The sequence below is a fragment of the Oryx dammah genome, unplaced genomic scaffold (genome assembly GCF_014754425.2).
Source record: "Oryx dammah isolate SB20612 unplaced genomic scaffold, SCBI_Odam_1.1 HiC_scaffold_5, whole genome shotgun sequence".
NCBI classification, from domain to species: Eukaryota; Metazoa; Chordata; class Mammalia; order Artiodactyla; family Bovidae; genus Oryx; species Oryx dammah.
In genome coordinates this window covers 63,158,251-63,179,919 of record NW_024070189.1, presented here as the reverse complement: position 1 = coordinate 63,179,919, position 21,669 = coordinate 63,158,251, and the positions used below count along the sequence as shown (strand labels likewise).

The window sequence follows — 21,669 nt, the reverse complement described above, 5'->3', positions numbered from 1 at the left end:
CCACTTCTCCCAGGCCCTCCTCCCCTTTCCCCCGGCAACCCTGCCTCCACTTCCTGCGGCCACCCTCAGCCCCTGAGTGGACAGGCCCCACCCCAGGGCGCATCCCCATGCACTGGCGGGTGGGCGGCGCCCAGAGTGGGGTGGTCCTGCCTCCAGGGGGCGCGGGGTTTGGGGGGGTGGGGGGCTGACAGCTGACAGCCTTAATGGGCACATTGTCCCCTCGCTGCCGAGAGCGCCGCCCGGCCACTTCCTCACACGCCGCGCGCTGAATGAGCTCATGTCTGAGGCCGCGGGCGGCGCGGGGCAGCCGAGCTGGGCTGCAGGGAGGCCCGGCGGCCACGAAGCCCGAGCGGCTGGGGCGGCAGAGTCGTGAAGCGGAACGTTGTAATGAGCGACGCCGGCTGGATTTATGGGGCTGCGCACGTGCGCCTGGCCTTCCTGCGAGGGCCTCGCCTGGGAACAAAAACAAGTCCTGGCCCAGGCACGGCGCGACTGGGTCTTAACAAGAGCCCACTAATTACTGGAAGGCCCCGGCCAGGTCCCCGGCCTGCAGAGGAGCAGAGTCGGTGCTGCTTCGTGTGTCAGTGTAGGCTTCGCGGGGGCCCCTGCTCTCTGCCCAGGAGGACGCCCAAGGCCAGCCTCTCCCTGGCTCTATGGCCTCGTGGAAGGAGCTGATCCCCCCCTCCTCGGTTTTCCTCATCTGTGAAATGGGATAAAGGACCTTATGAGGCCATTGTGGGGCATTCTAGAATGAGCAAGAGTTGACTTGAGAGGGACTTATTCCTGGTTTTGAATCCTGTTCAGCCAGGTTCCTGCTGTGTGCTCTGGCCAAGTCACTGTACCTCCCTGATGCACGTTTCCTCACCTCGAGTGTGGGGATAGGCTTGTTCATTGTCAGGGTCATTAGGAAGGCCTGACGAGGACGCATGCAGGCTCCTTGGTGTTCCTGGCATTCACACTGCTGCCGCTTCTCCGTGCGTGACCGCATCCCTGGTTGTCGTGTTGGTGTGGTTTCCCCCAGGCGTGGAGAGGGCAGACAGGGTCTTAAGCAGTTGGCCTCAGGTGATCCTGCCCTGCGCCCTGGTGGTCTGAGCAGTGCAGGGTCGGACCCACGTCCTGTCCAGGGCATTTGGAGACTCACCAGGGCCAACAAGAGCCGTGAGCTTGTGATCACAGCCTCTCTCTGCTGGTGTGGAGCCTGACGGGACCAGGATCCAGGCCTTGGACTGAGCTGCAGCCTGTTGTCCTGTCCCAGGGCTGGGGCTGTGAGATGCTTCCTGACTCAGGCTTGTATGTCGGGGTCATCAGGAAATGCTGCCCATGGCCCCTCCAGGACACCTGCCCTGGGGTTAATACCCTTGCCTGTGAAGGGTGTGGCCTCAGCCTCACATTTCCCGCTGCTGTCCCTGTCTATTGATACTGTGGATTTAGCATCTAGCCAGAAAGTTTCCATGTCCACACCCTTTTCAAATCAAGGTCCAGGGAAGCGGAAACAGCAGATACCACAAGATCCAGGCTGCCGTTAGCTGTGCAGCCGGCCGGCTGGTGTAAGCCGGTCTAGTGCCAACATCGGACTTCACTCTGAAGCATCTCTGTGCACACACGGAGCCAGAGACCCAGTAGGGTGTTGCTCCAAAACCAGAGCTCCAGGAGTGGGCGCGTGCACCTTCCCCTCTGAGTCAGGCGCTCTGACTGCTGGCTTGCCTCTGAGAGTCCCAGCAGGCTCGGTTTGACCGTGATTTGTGCAACCCTGAGAGAGAGTCCCTCTTCCCTTCTTCTTCCCTGGGGTGAGGCACTGAGGGTGCCGCAGGGCACTCAAGGAGGGTGGGGTCTTCTCTGCTTGCTCACTGCTGTACATCAGAGCTGAGTGCGGTGCTTGGCCCAGAGGGCTCCGGGGACGTGTGTGAATGAACGGTACTTGCTGTCTGATGGGGAGATGGCTGTCAGTGCCGGACAGCTGTCCAGCAGGTACAGTGCTGTCACTGGGGGTGTGCAGGCTACACCGCGGGAGGACACTCGGCTGGACAGCAGGGTCAGGAGGGCTTCCTGGAGGAGGGGGAAAGGCAAGAGAAGAGACCTGAAAGGTCAAGCAGGGTTACACAGAGGCAGCAGTCATGTGTTCTGGGCCAAGGAACTGACACACGCTGTCTTGCAAGCAAGATATGACTGGCCTGACACAGAGTCAGGACAGGTATAAAGAGGCGCAGAGGTGGAAGGTGAAGCTGGAGAGGATGACCAGCCTTCCTCCATTCCCAGGGCTTAATCGACTTCGAAGACAGCTTTTAAAACTTCCATGGCTGGTCTCATATCTTAACCATTTTATAAATGGAGACATCGACCATCACCCCAGGTGTGATAGGGTTGAACCCTCTGTGTGTATGCAAGTCTTGCGTGATGGAAAGGGCCAAGTGATGAGGTGTGGTGGTGGTTTTGGGGTGCTGCCCTCTGAGAAGCCCTGGGGTTACTGGGGATACTTGAGGCAGAGGAGGGTTCAGCTGAGGGGCCCCTGGGAAGTGAGGCGCCCTGGGTGTCACCTCAGTGGATGCTGTCAGCATCCTCCAGGTGTTAGGGTCTGCTCATAATGAAATCCTAGAGAGGCCATCAGTGGCTGCTGACAAGCATGTCATAAGTACTTGGCTGAGTCTAAGTTCCCTGAAGTTGGTCCAGCCTTTGCCAAAGGTGGCATGTCTTTATGGAAGCTGTATGGCAGGACCAAGTAAGTAAGTGCCTTCTCTTCTGGGGCTTGGAGGCCGTCTCAAGGTGGGAATCCGTAGCTCAGACCTGAGGGACCCTAATGAGGAGCTGCCAGGGTTCAATTAGGCGTGCAGCCCCAGCTCTGCAGTGTTTGACTGACAGCTCATTACCCTGCTGCCATTTTGGGGCAGTGGAATTTAATCTCCCAGATGGGAAGCAAATCAATTTGCCCATCGGCCGCAGCTGAGCCTCCTTGAACTCAACTCTAATTTATTCTCCTAAGCTTAGGAAGCTTTGTCGTTTCAAGGTACAGAAATATCAGGTTTCCCAGCCAGCCTGGGCATGGTGTGCATAGGAGAACATGTCAAGAAGGTCAGGCCTGGAGCCCAACCTGGGCCAGCCCTGTTGGTTGGCGGGGACTGTGCCATCATCCTGGCTGGGAGGAGACCAGGGTTCTTGCCCGGGAGGCCAGGCTTATCTGTGGGAAGGTTGTATATGGAAATTGAGGGCCATGTGACATCCCAGGTCATTGGGATCAAGGTCGCCTGCCCAAGAACTCAGCCTGGAAGGGACTCCTGCCAGCAAGGCACATGTGGCTGGCTCACCTGGGTTGCCTGCATCCTGGGGCCACGTTCTTCTGTGTTGGGGTCGTGGCTCTGGTTTCCTAGATTTAGACACAAGAAGATTCAGAGGGTGTCGTCCTGGGACTCTGAGCTTTCTGCCCTCCCTAGTGAAAAGTGAAAATGTTAGTCACTCAAGTCATGTCCGACTCTTTGTGACCCCACCAGGGTCCTCCATCCATGGGATTCTCCAGGCAAGAATACTGGACTGGCTAGTCATTCCCTTCTCCAGAGACTCTTCTTGATCCAGGGATCAAACCCAGGTCCCAGCAGATTCTTTACCATTTGCGCAACCAGGAAAGCCTCCCTAAAGTGTCATCATAAACCCACAGTGCAAACAGTGACCTTTCCCTTGTAATGCCAGGCCTGTGCTCAGGACTTGGGTGGCCCCTCGCCAGTGATGACATTACCTGTGGCATGTGCGCCAGGACATGTGACGGTGCCCCCTCTGCTGTGGGTGCTGGGCCCCAGCGGGCTCTAGCGAGCAGTGGTGCCCCTTCTAAGCACGCTCAAGGGAGTGTTAGCAGAAGAAGCACATTCAAAGGGTGAAACAGGCCAGGGAGGGCTTTGCTGAGCAGGAAAGTAAGCTGTCTTATAGAGCAGAGAGTCCTGGCTGATTCTGTTCAAGGTGGATGTTTCTCTGCTTGTCCCTTGATTTTGCCCCCTCTGACACACAGGGCCTGGAGTCTCCTGCCTTAGGTGAATGAGAGTGAGCACATGCACATGTATGGGAGGGTGTGTGCGTACACGTGTGAGCGTGGGTGTGAGTGAACATGTTTGTGTGTGATGGTGGGTCACTTGGGTGGGAGTAGGGGAGTGAGGGGAAAGTGCCCTCTATGGAGAGAGAGTTTCTGAGATTCTTTCACTGAGTTTGACAAAAGCGCCCGGCTGGGTTGGTTTTCAGGGGTCAGGGAAAGGCCAGTCTATTTACACACCTTTGCTGAGGAGCATGGAGGGGCGGTGATGGGGGCCGGGATTAATGAGCAGTTTTATTGCCTTGCCTGTCAGGAGGGTCATGCGATATTATTTTGATATCGGGGCCCCCAGAAGCAAACACAACGGGCCAGGTTATAAATGGGAGAAAAGCCAAAGAAAAGGCGGCCTCACCCTTTGCCATTGAGCGTTTCCCTTTCTTCTCGGCCAGGGTTGGCCCAGGACCCTCCTCCCACCCCCAGTGCCTTCAGGTGGATCGCTTCGAGGCGGCTCCAAGGCCAGCTCCCAAGATAACACCGGTCAGTGGCGCCTGGCCATGAAAATTAAACACCATGGTTGCTAAAGAATAAATGGGCCGTGCCATCCCCCAGCCACCGTGGCCTCTGATGAGAGCTGGACCACTCAGAGTGACTGAGGATGCAGCCTGCATGACATAGAAGGAAACAAGGGGGCTACCAGCCCCCTGAATCAACTGGTCCAGGCTGCTACGCTCTCCAGGAAGGCCAGACTCAACAACAGACCAGCAGTGGGGCCTCAGGGTTTTGAGGGGTGTGATGGAATGAGAGAGGGCAATTACTGCGCATCTCTTGTTCCCATCCCTTCCCTTTCCTATTTCTCTTCTTTCCTTCTTGCCTTCTTTTCTCTGTCAGGGCTGTTTGGCTAACCAAACAGAGTCACCTGACCCAGGTAAACACACCCATGGATGGACAGCTCCACATTCTGGGGGCAGGGATGGGGCAGAGCTAGGGCTGGCGTGGCTGCCTGGCTGTGAGCAGGTCACAGACCTGGGCTTCCCAGCCCAGGGACACGGTGAGCTTCCCCGGCTGGGACAGAGATGCCTGTGTGCCATCCTGCCACTCGTCCCTATCTCCTGGCTGTCTTGGCTTAGAAGATTCCAACCTTCCCCACACAGCCTGGCTGTAGGTTGTCTGCTCCCAGAAAGTCTCCCTGAGCACTGTGAGCCCATGGGTGCCGCTCCCCCTGCCAAGCCCCTGCCCATACAGTGGCTAAGTCTGTGGGTCACCCATGCTGCCGGGCAGCGGCAGCGTCTCACCTGTCCTTGCAGGAGGTCCTGGCCTGAGCCTCATTCAGAGTAAGCGCCCCGTGAGTCCTTGAAGCCCACTGCGTGTGTGTGCTATGTGCTCAGCCGTGTCTGACTCTCTGCGACCCCGTGGACAGTGCCCACCAGGCTCCTCTGTCCATGGGATTCTCCAGGCAAGAATCCTGGAATGGGTTGCCATTTCCCATGCAAGGGGATCTTCCTGACCCAGGGAATGAACCTGAGTCTCTCGCATCTTCCTGCATTGGCCAGCAGATTCCTTACCACTGTGCCACCTGGGAAGCCACTGGACTGTTTTAAATACATGTTTCTGTCTATCATCCAGGTTCTGGGTATACCCCCAGGCCAGCTGCATAGGACCTAGCAGTTGAATAGGCAAGAAGCCATGTCTCACTGGAGCAAAATTTGGGAGTGCCTACCATAGGAGGGGCCAGTCCCCAGGGCAGAGGGGACGGGAAGAACTCTATCTATAAACATAGACAGCTGAGTTCAAACCCCATTCCACCACTGATAGCTTGGGGGATACACTTCACCTCTCTGTGTTGTAATTTTTTCATGTATAAAATAGGGAGGGTATGATCAACCTCCTAGGCTTGCCATGAGAAGTAGATGAAATGATGGATATAGAGGACCAGTACACACACGTGTCCACATGCACACGCACGCGCGCACACACACACACACACACAGTAGTTGTCAGTATGGTCCCAGTTGGAGCCATGGCACTGTGTTAGATCTCAGATGTCATCTAAGGAAGCTCATAGGCTTTCTGATGAAATTGTCTGGATTATTCGGGGCAGAGCCCAGCTGCTGAGGGCAAAGGTTGCTCCTCAGAAATAAGCAGGAGGGGGTGTTGTCTGCCCAGCCACCGGCGCAGGCTGCATTGCCGGCTGCAGTCCTGAGGTCGGGCTGGGTCTCAGGCATGGTGGTCGTGTGGCCGTGGGGTGAATGACTCCTTCCCTGCTCACTGCAAGCCTGCCTGCAACATAGCTCACAGCACCAGGGAGGCCGGGACAGCCCTTACCTCTGCAGAGGTTGCAGGTTTCTCCCTTCCCAGAATAATCTCACTTCTGGTAAATTTTACTAACTGCAGACTTGTCTTTTCATTTGAGGTCTGTGTACGTTTCAAGTGGTTCCTTGCACTCATACCATTTTTTTTTTTTAAGTAATGAGCTGTTTTCTTTTTTCCCTGTAAACATGAGGCCGACATCAGAGAACAGTTTTTGATCTCAGTTTTGAAAACAGACGGGGTGGTTTAGAGATGATGGGGATCCCAGGCGAGGAGTTGGCATGCTTTCCCTCAGTGTCACTGAAAAGAATTTCTTCAGTGAGCCCACATTTCAGGGGCATGACACACTCTGGATTATCGAAAGTTTAGAAACACTTAGGTGATTATGGTAAATAATTCACACAAATCCTGACGAATGCAGTCTATTCTTTTGTGCACACTCGAAGAGCAGAAACCTGCAGCTCTTTCCTCTTGGCTTCCCATCCTTTGAGTGACATCTAGTGGACAATCTCTGATAAACACAGGACTGGTTTTTAAGGTGTTCCTTTTCCAGGGTGAAGGAAATGCCATTTACCTGGAAACTACCTAAACCTCTGTTCCATCTGTGCTTCAGTCTCTGAGTTGAAAATGGCACCGAGGCCAAATGGCCTCTCTTTGTTGCTGATTAGTGTGCCATCTTGGGCCGTGTCAGGGTGGCCAGCATTTCTGTGTTTAAATCTGGTTATCACTTATTAGCAGTGTGATCACCAGGTGCTCAATCTCTCCCAGTCTGTGTTCTCAGCTGTAAAATGGCTCTAACAAAAGGACCTGCCCTTCAGGGTTGTCACAAGGACAGAATGAATGATACCTGTAAGAGCCTCTGCACAGTGCCTGACACACAGTAAATAACCAGCTCCTGGAAGCCACAGCGTCTAAATCACAGATTTCATCTGCACGGACAACACTCTTGGGCAAATGGCTACTCAGTATGGTTTGTCCAGGCAGATGTGTGCAGATATTACTGATGGAGTGATATCATTTTAAGATGCATCTTCTTTTATTATTAAAAAATTTTTATTTTATATTGGATTATAGTCGACTAGCAATGTTGTGTTTTAGCTGTACAGCAAAATGATTCAGTTACACATGTATTTATTCTTTTTCAGATTATTTTCCCATTTAGGTTATTAGAACATAGTTCCCTGTGCTGTATAGTAGGTCTTTCTTGATTATCTATTTTATATACGGTAGTGTGTCTATGTTAATCCCAAGATGTGTCTTTAAAAAAAAACTTGTCAAAATATAATTAATAAGTAGGAATATGTAATCTAGACACAGTAAAGATCTTGGGGGAAAATTTTTAAGTCTTAATAACACCTTATGTTTAGGAAAATTCCAAACAATCTTTCAGGTTTGAGTGAGAAGTGTTGTTGTTGCTTTTTCATTGAAAAGGCTGGTTGTGTGATGGCTTAGGAATTCTATTTTTATTTCATTAGGCACAGTTTGGAAAGGAAAAACGATCCTTTATGTTCATCCAAGATATGCAGTATGCTGTGTATTTCCTCCTGGGTAGTCTGCTTTAGAATCAGGCACGTTTCTTTGTGCCTTTTAGGCAAATTTAGATTAAGGTGAATGTACCTTCTGAAGCACAGAATGTCTGCAGTTTGCTAACAAGTTGAGATAGCCAGAGTTTCACTACTCTAGTGTGGTAGGGATCATCCCTAAACATCCACAGCTGTAGGAAGGCGTGTACAAAGCTGACGGCATGATGGGGGCCTTGGGTGACAGCACCTTCCTTGCCTTTGGAAAACTCCCAGTAACAGGGACCCCGTCCTGTAGGAACCAGCGTGGCCCGGGTTGACGGCTCAAGGCTTCTGTCACTCCATCTGGCAAGTAAGTGGCCCAGGGGCTCTGGGTCCAGCCATGAGTCAGAGAAATGGTCAGGAGGGAGGAGGTGGCAGGAGAAAGCTGAGCTCAGAGTCGAGAGATCCAGGCTGGAGGACCAGCCTGCCACCTGCCACCCACATGGCTGTTGGAACATCTGCTTTCTCATCCATGAAATAGGATCTCACCCTTGCCCAGTGTCACAGGATGAAAGGAGACTTTATACGAACCGCCCTCAGAGACTGTCAGGGTCTGAGGCTGCTCTCCCTACCCCAGGGTGCAGTGACCACTGTAGTATTTCTCGGGGTGGGCTGCCCCACGCAGGGTCCCCCACTCCTGTGATGAGAGAGACCGACTTAGGACTCAAGGGCACAGTAACTTGGAACACACCAGTCAGAACAGTTTAACATTTTACTAAATCAATTCACACAAATTCCAAATTGCAAATATAATTAAGGACAACAGATTCTGTTCTGCCTTTTAAATCTTTCATTTTTCAAATCCAACATTAAGACAAAAAGTAAACAAAAATTAAGTCTGCTGCAAATTCATGATTTTTCTTCTTGAGGGGAGGAAAAAAGGAACATTATAGTAAAAAGAACGTCACTGGGTGTACAATAAAGCACCACGACACACGGTTACAAAAGGGCTTCCTGCACTCTGCCCCACGCAGAAGACACTGCTCTCCCCACTGCTCTGCATCAGGCAGGATTCCATTAAAATAAAACTATAAAATCTCCTAGGTTACACTAAAGTCAGACACGGTCTGGAACAGTGCTTAACAACAGTAATGTCAACTATCAGTGCTAACGTAAAAACATTTTAGAAGGTCAAAACAATTAAACTGGAAACCAAAACCTTATTTTCCCTAGATGAGCAAAACGGGGGGGAAAAAAAAATGAAAGGGTTCCCGCCTTCCATTAGGAGTGGAGGGGATTTTTTTTTTTTCTTTTCCTTCTTTCAAATTGGAGGCGGGGGCATGGTGCGGGCTGGCCTGCAGTTTCTCAGCCTAGTTGGCGTCCAGCTTGGCCATTTCCTGCACGTATATGCCTATACTCTCACTGTCAAAAAGCACAAAATACACCGTTTTGATGGAGGAGGACATTGTGGACACGAAGTAACTGGAGATGGCCTTCAGGATCAGCTGAGCTGCTGTCTGCTTCGGAAAACCGTTCCTGCGAGAGAGAGAACAAGGGCTCAGCAACTATGGGGCCACGGCAGCCACGGGTCCACCCTCCCCAGCCGCCACCTCCCTCCAAGAGCCCCTCGAGTTCCCTGTGCTGCGGTGGCCTGGTGCTGTGTCAGGGTTCACGAGTGGCCCTCGACCTCTGGTTGCTTGGACACAGGTGTGAGAGCCCAGTGCCACCAGGCAGGGGGAGGATGAGGAGGCGGAGAACTGTGTCCTACAGGAGAATACGCTGTGTGCTCCCAACAGGGGGCATGAGATGACGCTTTCTGAGAGGCAGTTAGCAAGGTGACAGGGTCTGTGTTTCACGGCGTGTGGGGTGTGTGCCATCTCTTGTGGGCAGTGTGAACACTCACGGTTCTCTTCTCAACATCACTGGGACTAGCATGGGACTTGAGATACAGCTGAGGTTCCCGAAAGCTCCCCAGGGTGCTCAGTCTCAAGGGTAATGGAGGCTGGAGCTTCCCCAGGAAGTACCAGCCTCCGTCTTGTCCACGGTAAAGGGTTGCACCCTCCCCATGGGCCTTCTGATTTCATGGGTGCCGAGCATCCTCCTCCTAGCACACCCCAGCTTGGACACCCCGTAGGCCTGAGTGTCAGGGAGCTGTGTGAGGCAACAAATCTGGGACAAGTAGGCTCTTCATCCCAAGCGACAGCATCCAAGTCTCCAGGCCAAAATGACCTGAATTCACATACAATTCCATTTAAAGTAAATGTCATGTGGCTCAGAACCCGGGCAAGAATCTGAAAGCAGGACCAACAGGATAAGCACTCTTTGCTCCGTGTGTGCCCGGGCCGTTCCTGGGCAACACTGCAGGTGCGGGACCCACAGGATCCAGGACTGTGGTGCTAGGCTTAGTCTAGGGGAGATAACATGGCCTTTGGAGCCAGTGGCCCTGGATTCAAGCTCTTACTGACCCCAGTTTACAGTTCAGGATCCTGAGGGCAAGAGTGAGGGGCTAGAGTCCATGGGGATTTCTTTGTTCGTCTGCAGGTCTACCGTCTCCACCCGACCTGACCTTGGAGTTTGAAGTGCGGGGCCAACTTGCTGGTTTCGGTTGGGACTTGACTTCGAATGGTGCGCCTGCTGCCAGGCGAGAGGCCTGCAGGTGTGTCAGGAACAGGCTTTCTCCCCGGCTCACTCGCTAAGTGCTGGGAGATGTGCACCACTGTGGCTTCTTTTGGAGGGTCACACTTCATCTCTTGTCAGCACTCGGAGCCTTTCAGAGCCGAGGAGAAAACCGTTCTTGCAACTTGCTTTCAATCAAACAGGGCTTCACTCAGCTTGATAATGGACCCCTACTAACTCCTGAATGCTTCAGAAATGAAGTTCACTCTTGGATGACACGGGCCTCACCCCAGGCCTGTTCCCAGTCTGTGCGGAGGAGCCTGTGGGCTGTAGTAGGTACACCCCAGAGTTGGGGCTCCCTCACAGGTCCCCCACCCCAAGCACAGGGCACTCCTGCCGGCAGCCAGCACACACAAGCCTGTGACCAAACCAGGCTCAGAAGCTGAGGGGGAGCTGCAGAGGTGCTCCGGACAGGCAGCCTCCACCTGAGGACCCCCTGGGGGCTCTGTGCACCAGCAGAGTTGGGGTGACCAACAGGCGGCCTGGGGTGGAGGGTGGTGGGAACGGTGCAAGAAGTTTCTCATCCTCATTCCGGGACCTGCAGGCTCAGCCTGGCAAGAAGCTGTTCTCACAAGCCTGGCTCAGCTGCCCTGACTCTCCTCACAGGAGTCAAGCAGCACAGAGGCCATGCTGTCCAGGACAAGACGCAGGCTGGAAAGACTGCACGATGTAAAGCCGACCTTCTGTTTTGGCGCTTCTCTCTGGTGAGTGTGCTGTGGGGCACCCAGCTCACACCTTGGAGGGGCTACCGTTCCTTTCCCACCCCCAACTCTTGAAAGGGGGACCAGGCCCACTTTGGGGGCAAGCGTGCAGGCACAGGGTCCCAGGGTCACCCGAATAAGGGCCCACCTGAAGCATCTCACCAAGAGCAAATGTTTATTTTCCTGCTGTAAATACAGATGCTGTCCGGAGAACTCATCAATTAAAACAATCCCACTTGTTCTGATCCTGATGAGAAAAGCATGAGGAGGCAGCTGCCGCTGGGCAGACAGGCAGGAGTAGGGTCTGGACTAGGCAGGACTGCAAAGCTCCACCCACTGCTGGGGGCAGCCTGCATTCAGGCCAGGAACTCCAGGGACTTCTGACCAGGCAGAGCTCGGCCTGTACACACCACCTGGCTAGGTAGGGGCTGGGCAGCACTGGGAGGTGTTGCCTCTGCACTGGAAGCCCAAGACCAGGCTCCACCAGCCCCAGACACCCTACTAACGATGCCCTCCTGGGCGTCCCTGCCTGCACCTGCACAGGTGAGCTGGGCCGAGGTGAGGACCTCTGTTGTGTGGCCTGATGGTCGCAGCTCACCTCCTCTGGCATGTGCCCTGCTGGAGCTAGCTCTGGGCAAGGCTTCGTGAGCTGCCCTCGTGCCACTCTGAGGCTGCTCTGCCCAAGCCAGGGGAGATGGTGTGGTACAGAGATGTGACGGGGCCTCCCTGGGGCACCACCAGGCCAGCCACTGCACCTGGGCCCAGCACTTTCTGACACAGACCTTCTCCCCCAGCTTCCCATTCCTCTGCCCTGGAAGATGTGTGATTCTGACTGAAGGGACATTAGTCCCTGTTCCTCTCAGTCAACAGTTCTCCACTTTAGCTTCTATCAGGATTATGGAGGGGTGGCCAACATGCAGTTTGCTGGGCTCCAGCCAGGAAGTCTGATGAGGTGAGCCCAGGGACCATGCTCTGAGAGCCACTGTTCCACACGCGGTCAGGGTGGACTTAATAATCTGAGCTTGTAGGGTGGGCCCAGAGGTTAAGAACATACAAGTGGGAAGAAAGGGAGGGGATCGAAGGTCATAGAGCTGCAGTGCCCAGGCCTGTATGCCCCACTGTTAAGGGAGCATAGGCTGATCTGGCTTGTCCTGCAAGGTTGCTGTTGGGTGACTATGAATGTGATCTGTTTCCAGGAAACCTCTTGCTGGCAAACCTAGACCTGCGTCCGAGGCAGTCACAGCCAGAAGAAGAGACCCAGCCACGGGACTGTGGCCACTCTGGACCACACAGGCCACCAGGAAGGAATGAGGGTGGCAGCAGCTTTCCTCTTGTCTTCAGGTAGGCCGTCAAAACAATTTCTAGTGGGCACACTTAGAAGTATTTGTAACAGAATGGAAGGTGTAAGTGGATGCTTTCACAGGTGGGGCCCTGCACCCTTAAGACAGGGGCAGCTGTGTGCACGCAGCAGCCTGGAGCCCCACAGGACTTGAGTCTGGGCCCTGGCTCTGTGCCCGTTTCCCCACCTGGTGGAATAAGGCAGGTAATTAAGCATTTATTACCTGGAGAGGCTGTGTACATTGAACAAGATACTACCCAGAGCCCTCAATCAATAGTGTCGTCTATAAAGTGGGAACAAGGTCTTTCTAAAGGCACACCTGGTGGAAAATGGCCTCCCAGGCCCTGTGACGCCTGGGACTGGGTGACTGCTGCTGTCTCTGCTGACAAAGTTGTAGTCAAGACGCCCAGAGGGCCGCTATCCAGGCCTGTGGCGTCCAGTTCTCTTGGAGGGCCGTCAGCCATTGACTGTGTGGGCAGGGGCTCCTCTGGCCCTCCTGGTACAGCACTGATCAGTCTGGAGGGAGGCGCTCACGTCTGCGTGTCGCACCCCTCTCGTGTCCTGTGGGCTGGCTGGCTGGCTGGCCTCCCTCCTGGGTGGAACAACCACTGCCTCTCTGCTTGGCTGGGGCTTCCTCTCCTGTCACTCCGTTCTACCGCCACCGCGCTGTGTCTGCCTCCTGGCTGAGACCAATTGCTGTCGCCTCTAGAGCGAGGGCAGACACGGGCTCCCACTCCAGTCAGATCCCAGTCTGAATCGTGCTGACCTCTCTCAGCACAAGCTTCCTCCACTGGGAAGCAGGTTCTGTGTGGTGCTGACGATGGGGATGCAGGCGGGCTTCCTCAAGAGCTGGGAGCCCCCCATGTTCCATGCGGCCCCGACCCAGCCGGTTGTGCTTATGCTCAGTGTCTTAAGTTGCTTTCTGAGAAAGGGCTTCCCACCCCTCAGAGAGTTTATCTTCACTTTGACCTTTTTTATTGCCTTGTCTTGACCAGACTAAGAAGGTGTCTGAGCTTCCCTGAAGTCACTCCAGTTGTGTCTGAGGCCTCAGTCTCCATGGCTGTTGCAAGTGGACCCCATTGGTTACCTGCTCGGTGATGGCTGGGGGCTGTGTGTACACACTGGTTTCCTGTCCACTGTCCCATCTGGACAGCAGAGATTCGGGTTCATGTGGCACAGAAGAGGGTTTCCTGCCTCCAGCTGGGCTGAGCCCCTCTTCATTTAGGGCTTTGCCAGGCCTCCAGGACTGGGTAAGGCAGGCCTGCATGACTGCAGGCCAGGGGCAGTGCCAAGGAGGCTGACCAGGGACCCAGAGATTCCTGTGGGGAGAGGCTGTGTCTTGGGAGCTGGAGAGCCCAGATGGATTTTCTGGAGGGCAAAGACTAGAGATCCAAGCCTGAAGGCTAAGAACAAAAGTGGCTTCTGGATGGACTCTGGTTTTTACACTGGACCAGGCCACCTGTTTAATTGTCTCGGCTGTTTGGAAGGTGGATAGGGCAGGGTAGCTTGGGTGGTGCAGGCAGAGTGTCTGTTCGCCCCGTGTGGACCCCGTCTGCTGGGAGTAGGTCTCCTTCACATTGTGCTCCTGGGCCTTCCTGTGCTCCATCTGGCTTTGAATAACTCCCCAACCAGAGACAACTCCATCCAGAGGTAAAGACCAGGCTCTCAGGGTCTGAGCTGAGAGTGGTGGGTTATGAGAGGGTGAAGCTAAAATTCAGAAGGCACTGGCATCCAATACAATGCCTCCAACGCCAGAGAGGCCAGGGCAACACAACCCCCCAGAGGCCTCTTACCTTCTCTTCAGGGCTCATATAAGCAATTCTCCCCAAAAGAATTTGTCTCTGTTCTTTGTATTTGTCTTCTAAGGCCCATGCCCAGAAACAGGGAGGCTGATGCTGTGCCTGGGCAGGTCAGGTAATTCCAAGCAGTGTTTCCAAGGTTCTCTAAAGTCTACTCCCACAGAGAGTGCACAAGGAGTGGTGTGATCCTCTGGCAAGGCTGACCAGACAGTAGGTGGGGGTTCCATGTGCCTAGTATCAAGAGCACTGAAGCCAAGGGCCTTGGATGAAATGCTGGCGCTACAAGTACATGCTGTGTGACCTCCGGTGAGTGACCTAACCGCTCTAGGCTTCCCCTCCTCTGCCTTTGAGTGGAAGTGACAGTGCTGCTCACCTTGCGGGGTTGCTGTGAGGATACTGCAGATAGAAGGTTGAGCACCACTCCTGAAACTCAATGAACAGCCATAAATGGTAGTTTGAAGAAAACACACTGGCTTTCCTTTTTAGGCTCATAAATCTAAGGAGAGTTTAATCAAAGCCCCACACTAGCTATTCCCAAAGTACTGCCCCTCCGGAGAGGGGTCATCCCCTAATGTCAAACAGAACAGGAGGAGTCGGGGGGATCCATAAATACTGTGAGCAGCATGCCCAAGGACAGGAGGGCCAGAGGCGGTTTCCCGAGCCTGGGGTTACACTGTGGGGTCTCATTTACCTTCAGTGGGCTCTAGGATTGGCTCCTACTCTTGGGGGCTGGAGGAAGGCAGTGCAGGACTGTGGTCAGCCTCCACACGCCCGTGACACCGGGCCTTGGCCGAGAGAAAGTGATCCCACAGCCCTCCACCAACATGTTTGCGTTTATATTGTTTTCATTCCGGCATGGCTTTTATGCTGGAGACACTGGATGCCACAAACAAGCTGTTTTATTTCCCCTCCTAAACCCCACTGTGATTTACTGGCCGGCTCTGGTGTAATCCCATTCTCTGCTCATGAAAGGGAGGGCAGCTGTTTACACGGCTCTGTGGGGCAAGGTCTGCCCCACAGATGTGGGGCCGGGCGGCAACGCACATGTGCTTGTCTTTGGCATTCTGCCCTCTTAAAAGCTTTCAACTGATTATTTTTTAAAACATTTTACTCCGTGAAAAATGTAAATAAGTTTGTAATAACAGATGCTCTTTTTATGGGTATGACTTTTATGCTTCAATTAAAAATTTCCCAATAGTCATATGAAAGAGCGTGAAATTATTACCTCCAATAAAGACTCCTCTATTGCTTCTCTCCTCGGAAGCACCTTTCATCAGAGTAGATCAAAGTGCATCTGAAACGCTAATTAACTGTGCCTTAGAACCGTCTGTGAGGAAGGGCAGTCCCTTAGCCTCACTAGCTGATAAGGCAGTCCAGGGACAGAAAGGGTGATTCACTTCCCAAAGGTCACACAGCAGAGTCATGCCAAATAATAGAATTTCTGTGGGAGGATGGGAAAGTGGGAGAAGCAGGAAGCTGGCTAATTCTGCTCAGATTCAAGAGCACGTTGTTAAAAAAAAAAAATCTTGCAAGGACTCTGGGACTGAGTAGGGTCAGTCCCTGGGGAGATTCACTCTGCTGGGTGCTTGCTGACTGCTTTATGGAGGGTGCGTGTCTGCCAGGTGCTCTTAGAACCAACTGCAAGGGCTGTCAGATGCTCTAGCTCTGTCAGCTTTGCTTTCTTTTCAATATGCATTTACATGGTATTGGCTTTTAAAATGATGGTCAAGTTTTGCTTCTGGCAGAAGAGAACAGAATGAAGATATACGGCAACTAGACAGACGGCAATCCCAAACAACAATGGTGTCCGTTCTGGACTTACCTGCACTTGGGGGTGAAGGGGCTAGAGCACAGGGCAGGGTGGGCATGGGAACTTGAGGCTGGCGTGGCGTGCTCTTTTACTTGTCCTCTGTGCAGGGTCCTTCCTCCCACACACCAGCTTCACTAGTAAGCCCCAGAAAAGGCCCCTCCCACTGCCCAGAACTGCAGGGCCAGAGGGGAGGCGTGGCACCCATAGCTAAGCTCCAGGAGGGGGATGCTCCTTCTGTCCTTGCTGGAGGGGGACGGGGAGAGGCAGAGGCTCCGGAGGAAGAATTTTCCCATATCGGCTCCTCTGGTGTGACTACCGTGACCCCGGGAAGCCCTGGCGCACGGTGCCCATCTGCCTACAGGCAAGGCCTTCTGCGTAGTGGCTAAGCTCTGCTCAAGCAGATGTCCCAGGACCAGCTCTGGCACTTGGGCTGTGGGACCCTCAGTGATGGCTCTGTTCAGGGAAGCAGCATTACAAGGTGTGCACAAGGTTAAAACCAGCAAAGTCCACTCTCTGTCCTCCTCGTGGGTTTGGAAGGGGAGTGCTTTGAGAAGAGCAGCTTTCTATATGCACAAGGAATGGTTCTGGCCAAGGAGGACAATGTAGCTGGCCGTGTCATGGGGTGTCAGTGTGCTGGACCCATGCTATACTGCACAGCCCACCTTCCTCAAGTACTGGGAGGCACTGATGGCAGAGATCCTGGAAGGCTCTCCATGTGCACAAGACGCCCCAGGGACAGCTACCTGCCGACACAGTGCCCTGGGCTGTAGCAGCTCTGAAGGCCACTTTCCACTTGCTACTATGCTCTGTCCAGAGGGTGAGGCTTCTAGAGGCCTGAGGCTCAGACTGTGGGGAGAGAGGAGCCTGGAGATGTGACGGGCAGTGAGACACAGCCTCAGAGGCAGCCATCCCACCTTCTTCATGGCAGAGTTCTCAAAGCATGCTCTTTTCAGAGAGCACCTTAATGTCTGAGCGGTCCTGAGATGCTGCACGATGCGGGGGACAATCACGTTTCTTTTACAGGGTGGGGGGTTAGAGCCAAAGGTGGGGTTCGTCTGCCTGCTATCACTGGGCTGGTTAGCCAGGCCCAAGCCCGAGCGCAGCGCTGCTGACAGGCAGGGACCTTGGGGGCTATGTGCTGACATCTGGGGTGGGGAAGTTGGGGGCTTGTGGCTGAGTCCTACCTGCCCCATTAGAGGTTCAACAACTACACCCTTCCAGGGCTGCCCCTCTGGGTTCTGGGTCTGTCTTAGGGGCAGTTGTACTGCTCCCCACAACCTCTGTAAGTCTCCGTGGGGAGATTTCAGGGCTGGGAAGAGGGGACAGCCCTGTTTAACGTACCTGCCCACTCAGATCCACCTCATGAGCAGGGCAGTGAGACACAGGTAGAGAGGGGGCTGGAGAACGCTCAGGAATCCACGGGTAAGGAGCAGAGGGCTTTGCGTAGAGTGCTGGACGCAGCCTCAGCTGATCATGTGCACAGAGCTCTCCTCAAGTGTGGCCCACACACACCGGGGAGACAGCCACATGCCCTTACCTGCCGCTACCGATGGATGGAAAGGCAATGGACTTCAGCTTCTTGTCATCCGCCAGCGCCAAGCAGTTCTTCACTGTCTTTTCCAGAAGTTCCTCACACTTGTCTGCACCCCAGACGGGACTGTTACAGTGGATCACAAACTTGGCGGGCAGGCCATGCCCTGCGCTGACAGCAGCTGCAGGGGACGAGAGAGCAGCAGTGAGTGGGGTTCCTGCACAAGGACCACTCTCCAGCACATCCCCCCAGACCGCGTGGCCCCAGGGCCTCCTCCCTCGGTAAGGGGGACGCCCACCCCCACCCCTGGGAAGCTGGCGTGAGGACCATCACCACCAGGAACTTTAGCCAAGGTCACAGTAAACCCTCTCCCTACCCTCCCAGAAGGCAGAGCCTTAACCATCTAACTTGACCAAATGTGTCAGAATGTTTGTAGCCTCCAATTAATTGCCTTCTGGGGTCTCCAACTGCCTTTTCCTCAAGTGGATTCACGTGCATTTAATTATGATGCATCTATAAATCTCTCAGACACAGCTCAGAATAAACCTATTGGGAAAGGAATCTAAATAGCATGTCTGCTGCTCTAGTCGCCTCCCTGACTGGCCCATCCTGCTCGTTTTGACAGAATTAACTGGACAGTGTTTTTAGGATGGAACTATTTTCCATCTTACTCTTTTCCTCTCCTAGAAGACGCCTCTTTCCAGCTAAAGGCCTGCCTTTCCAGGTGTGTTCTCACTCTCTGCCCTGGGTCAGATCTAAAGACAATGGTCTTGGGTCTGCTCCCACCAGGAAATGTGACAGGTCAGCCCATGGCTCCCAGAGCACATTCCAGGATTCCTATCCCAAAAGCTGCAGCACAAAGAAGGTGGTTCTAGAACCAAGGCGTCTGATGAATGCTGCCTGCCAGATTTCTGTACAGGAGCACACTCGCGTCTCCACCCACCGTTCCACTAAGACACCCAAACCTTTTTGATCAAATGTTCCCTAAACCCAATTTGTGAAGAACACCCAAGTGCTATCCAGGGGTCTTGATTGTTACTGGGTCTGCTATTTGACTAGCAGAATCCAGAGAAGAGGGATTTGTGAGAAGTGTCTCATGGTGCAGTAGCAACAGTCTGAACCCAAAGTCACAGGTCTGACTTTGAGTCCTGGCTCTGTTGACTGGTTCAAGAACTGCAGGCTTGACTGACATTGTGGGACTTAATTCACAGGTCTGCCCACGTGAGAAGTAACTGCTAAACCATGCTTAGAAAAGACAAAACTTGTGTTAGCAGTGATTATCTATTTCCTTCATACTTAAAAATATTTTAAACGTTTTCTAAAATAGATCTTAAAGAACAAAATGTGTTCTTGTTTTTGAAACAAGCAAACGTACCTTTAGTTGTGCTAAGTCTAATGGGTTGGCACCAGCTGTGGCTCCTCTGTCGCCAGCTAAGATGGGATGTGGCAGCATCAGGGCCCCCTCTCATCACACCTCCCACTGAGGGCCACCAAACGGGCTTGAACTGAAGTACCAATGGAGGACACCAGGCTGGCACAGAGTTGCCAGGAGGGGGCTGAGGAAAGACCAGGAGCCCCTGGCTGGGTGCTTTATGCTGTGTGTGTCGTCTCTGTTCAGTGTGGGCAGTTCCAAGGGCAACTTCCTGCAAGAGCCTGGTAACTGCCCCCACAAAATCTCTTCAGTGCCTTGCCCTTTGTAGGCAAAACTGAACTGAACTGGCAGAGCAGAGGTCAAATGCAATGCCACCTTCTTATTCCCGCTGGGACCCATGACTAGCCCAGGATGAGAGGGCATGTGCAGGCACTGGGGAAGGAGGCATAAGGCCTGGGGGCCCCTCAGAGAAGCCTGAGTGGTTGTGACCTAGGAACCACTGATACCCATATTTAACTAAGATTCATTTTAAAAATCATAAATAGGACGTGGAATGGGCACTGGGCAACCATCTAGTAAGAAGAGGAAACGAGCCGAGAGAGAAAGGAAGGGAATGGTCTGTTCTCACACAGCGGGTGGGTGAGCCAGCCTTGCCCCCTGTCCTGACTCTCAGGTGCTCAGGAAACCCTGTGTCCACCTAAAATCCCCCAGTCCAGGCTGGCAGCGTTGAGCAGTGCCCTGCCTTGAGTTCTCAGCAGTAATTCTCATCTCACACTTCATTTTCTTACCCCTCTTATCAGGAAAGGTGTAACTGGCAAATGAGAGATGTGTATTTATATTACTCCCATTAAAGACACAGATGGCTGAATGGGAATGACTCATTTGCATCTCTCATCAGCGATTTTGCAGATGGCTCAGTATCACTATAATTCTCGGCTCTCAGAGTTGCCAAGTTTGGCTTCTGTAACGGCTTAAAATTTGAGGACTAGACATCAAACATTTAGAAGCTATTTTAAGTAATAAGGAAAAAACTTTAGAAAGGCAATTTTCACAACCATTAACTCCCCTGACAATTAGTGTGTGATAAAAAGTCTACCAGGCTTTCTTCTGCCTTCATCTTGGAGACACCCATACACCTCTGAATTCTAATCTGTCCTGTAAAATGGTTTCCGTGATACAGCATGTACCACTCCCAGATAAGCAGGGTGCGCCCCTCCTCACCTCCAGCTACTTCCAAGGGCCCATTTTTTTTCCGGAGTTCCAGGACAGCTTCCACAAACTCCTTGCCACCTTTCTTCTCTAGCGTGTTTCCTAGACAAGAACAGGGCGAGGTCAGATTGCCATCCCTGGGTCCCAGGGCACACACAGACACTTAGCATGTCAGATGATTACATACTAAAAATGATCTGACCAGCTAAATTCCCAGACAGCTGCAAGATAGGAACAAAGCTGTGGCTGAGTCAGAAAAGTGAAATTTAGAAGAGATTCACTATCGGCCAGTCACCACTCTGCACGGCTGGCCACTGGGTCACCTTTGCTGCCCCTTTACGTGGGGGTGACTTGCGGTGATCCTGGACGTGCCAGAGATGTGAAGGAGATGCCTGTTCTCTGCAAGCACGCCTGTCTCACATGCTTTCCATCAGCGTGAGAAACCAGATGGTGCTGGCTTCCAAGGCTGATGCCTCCCCCTGGATTTTCTTCTCTGTCTCTGGGGAGAACCCCCAAATAAGGAGGTTTTAGAAGAAGCACACCAGGCTCCCATCAGGCAGCTAGCTCTCCTCTTGGCAGCAGGCCCAGAAGAAAGCATTCCGATTTGGCCACCTTTGGACTAGCTCTACTACCATGCTTAGTTTCTATTTTGCAGCTTTGGTGTCATATGTGAATTAAAAAAAAAAAAAAAAAATGGCCTCAGACAGTATTTCCTTAATCACACTAATGATTCAGAATCGTTTCAGGTAAAGGAGGGCAACATCAGAAACAGAGCTTAAAGATGTACTTATATCAAAGCTTGGAAAGAGGGATGTCTGTTCAGGACCAGATTTTAAAAATCAAATAGGATTTTGGGAGCATTTCTTCTTAAATTAGGGTACTTACTAAGTAATCAATTCCGCCTATGAAAGCCAAGTTCCCAAATATGATTATCAACACCTATAATAAGGTCTGTGGGTTAAATGTCTCACTAGGTAGCAGCAATCAGGATCATCCTTTTAAGTTTGGCCAGCATGGGGTCTCGGTCTTCCCTAAGCTCTGCTTCGTCAGTTGTGCACATTTTAAAGTACATTCCTCACAAGAGGATAAAATACTCCCCTTAAGATTCACCATTTGTAATGGAAAATTCCAGGTGCCCCCGGCACATTCTGTTATGGGTCAGTCAGGGTGCACTGGGATGCACCAGCCCAGATTCTCTTTGGATTCACCCTGGCATGACTAGGTCTGATTATCTTAGAGAAACCTGCCTCATTAGCATGTTATTGTGGAGGGGTGAAGTAACCCCAGGAAGTGTCTAGAAGGAAAAGCAGATTGCCTGGGCACTGTCACAAACAAGTCAGCACAAGGGCTACTGGCAAGCACTGCCTATAAGCCACCCACTCTACAAAGTCTGGGGGCCTGAATGAATGTGAGC

General features: G+C 52.9%; 1 protein-coding gene and 1 long non-coding RNA gene across 21 annotated transcripts in view; one reads left to right on the top strand and one right to left on the bottom strand.

The window, feature by feature from the left end:
- The window catches only part of LOC120863640, a 120,341-nt gene extending 108,854 nt beyond the window's left edge, over window positions 1–11,487 (top strand). For 2 of the 3 annotated variants that reach the window (XR_005721047.1, XR_005721046.1), the window contains exons 2-4: window positions 10,360–10,474; window positions 11,101–11,198; window positions 11,394–11,487. This is a non-coding gene — a long non-coding RNA (uncharacterized LOC120863640). Of the gene's footprint in view, window positions 1–10,198; window positions 10,475–11,100; window positions 11,199–11,393 lie in introns of those variants that run through there. The other variant, XR_005721045.1, reaches the window with a different exon arrangement.
- Window positions 8,573–21,669, bottom strand: part of LOC120863639 (core histone macro-H2A.1) — an 81,607-nt gene continuing 68,510 nt past the window's right edge. For 11 of the 18 annotated variants that reach the window (XR_005721042.1, XR_005721039.1, XR_005721041.1 and 8 more), the window contains 3 exons: window positions 20,268–20,357; window positions 17,681–17,855; window positions 8,573–9,354 (listed from right to left, as the gene is read on the bottom strand). Coding sequence is in view for 12 of the 18 variants with exons in the window: in XM_040240054.1 (XP_040095988.1) it covers window positions 9,189–9,354; window positions 17,681–17,855; window positions 20,268–20,357 (431 nt within the window). In the remaining 6 variants the exon portion in view is untranslated. Of the gene's footprint in view, window positions 9,355–13,775; window positions 14,757–17,680; window positions 17,856–20,267; window positions 20,358–21,669 lie in introns of those variants that run through there. The other 7 variants (XM_040240047.1, XM_040240049.1, XM_040240046.1 and 4 more) reach the window with 2 other exon arrangements.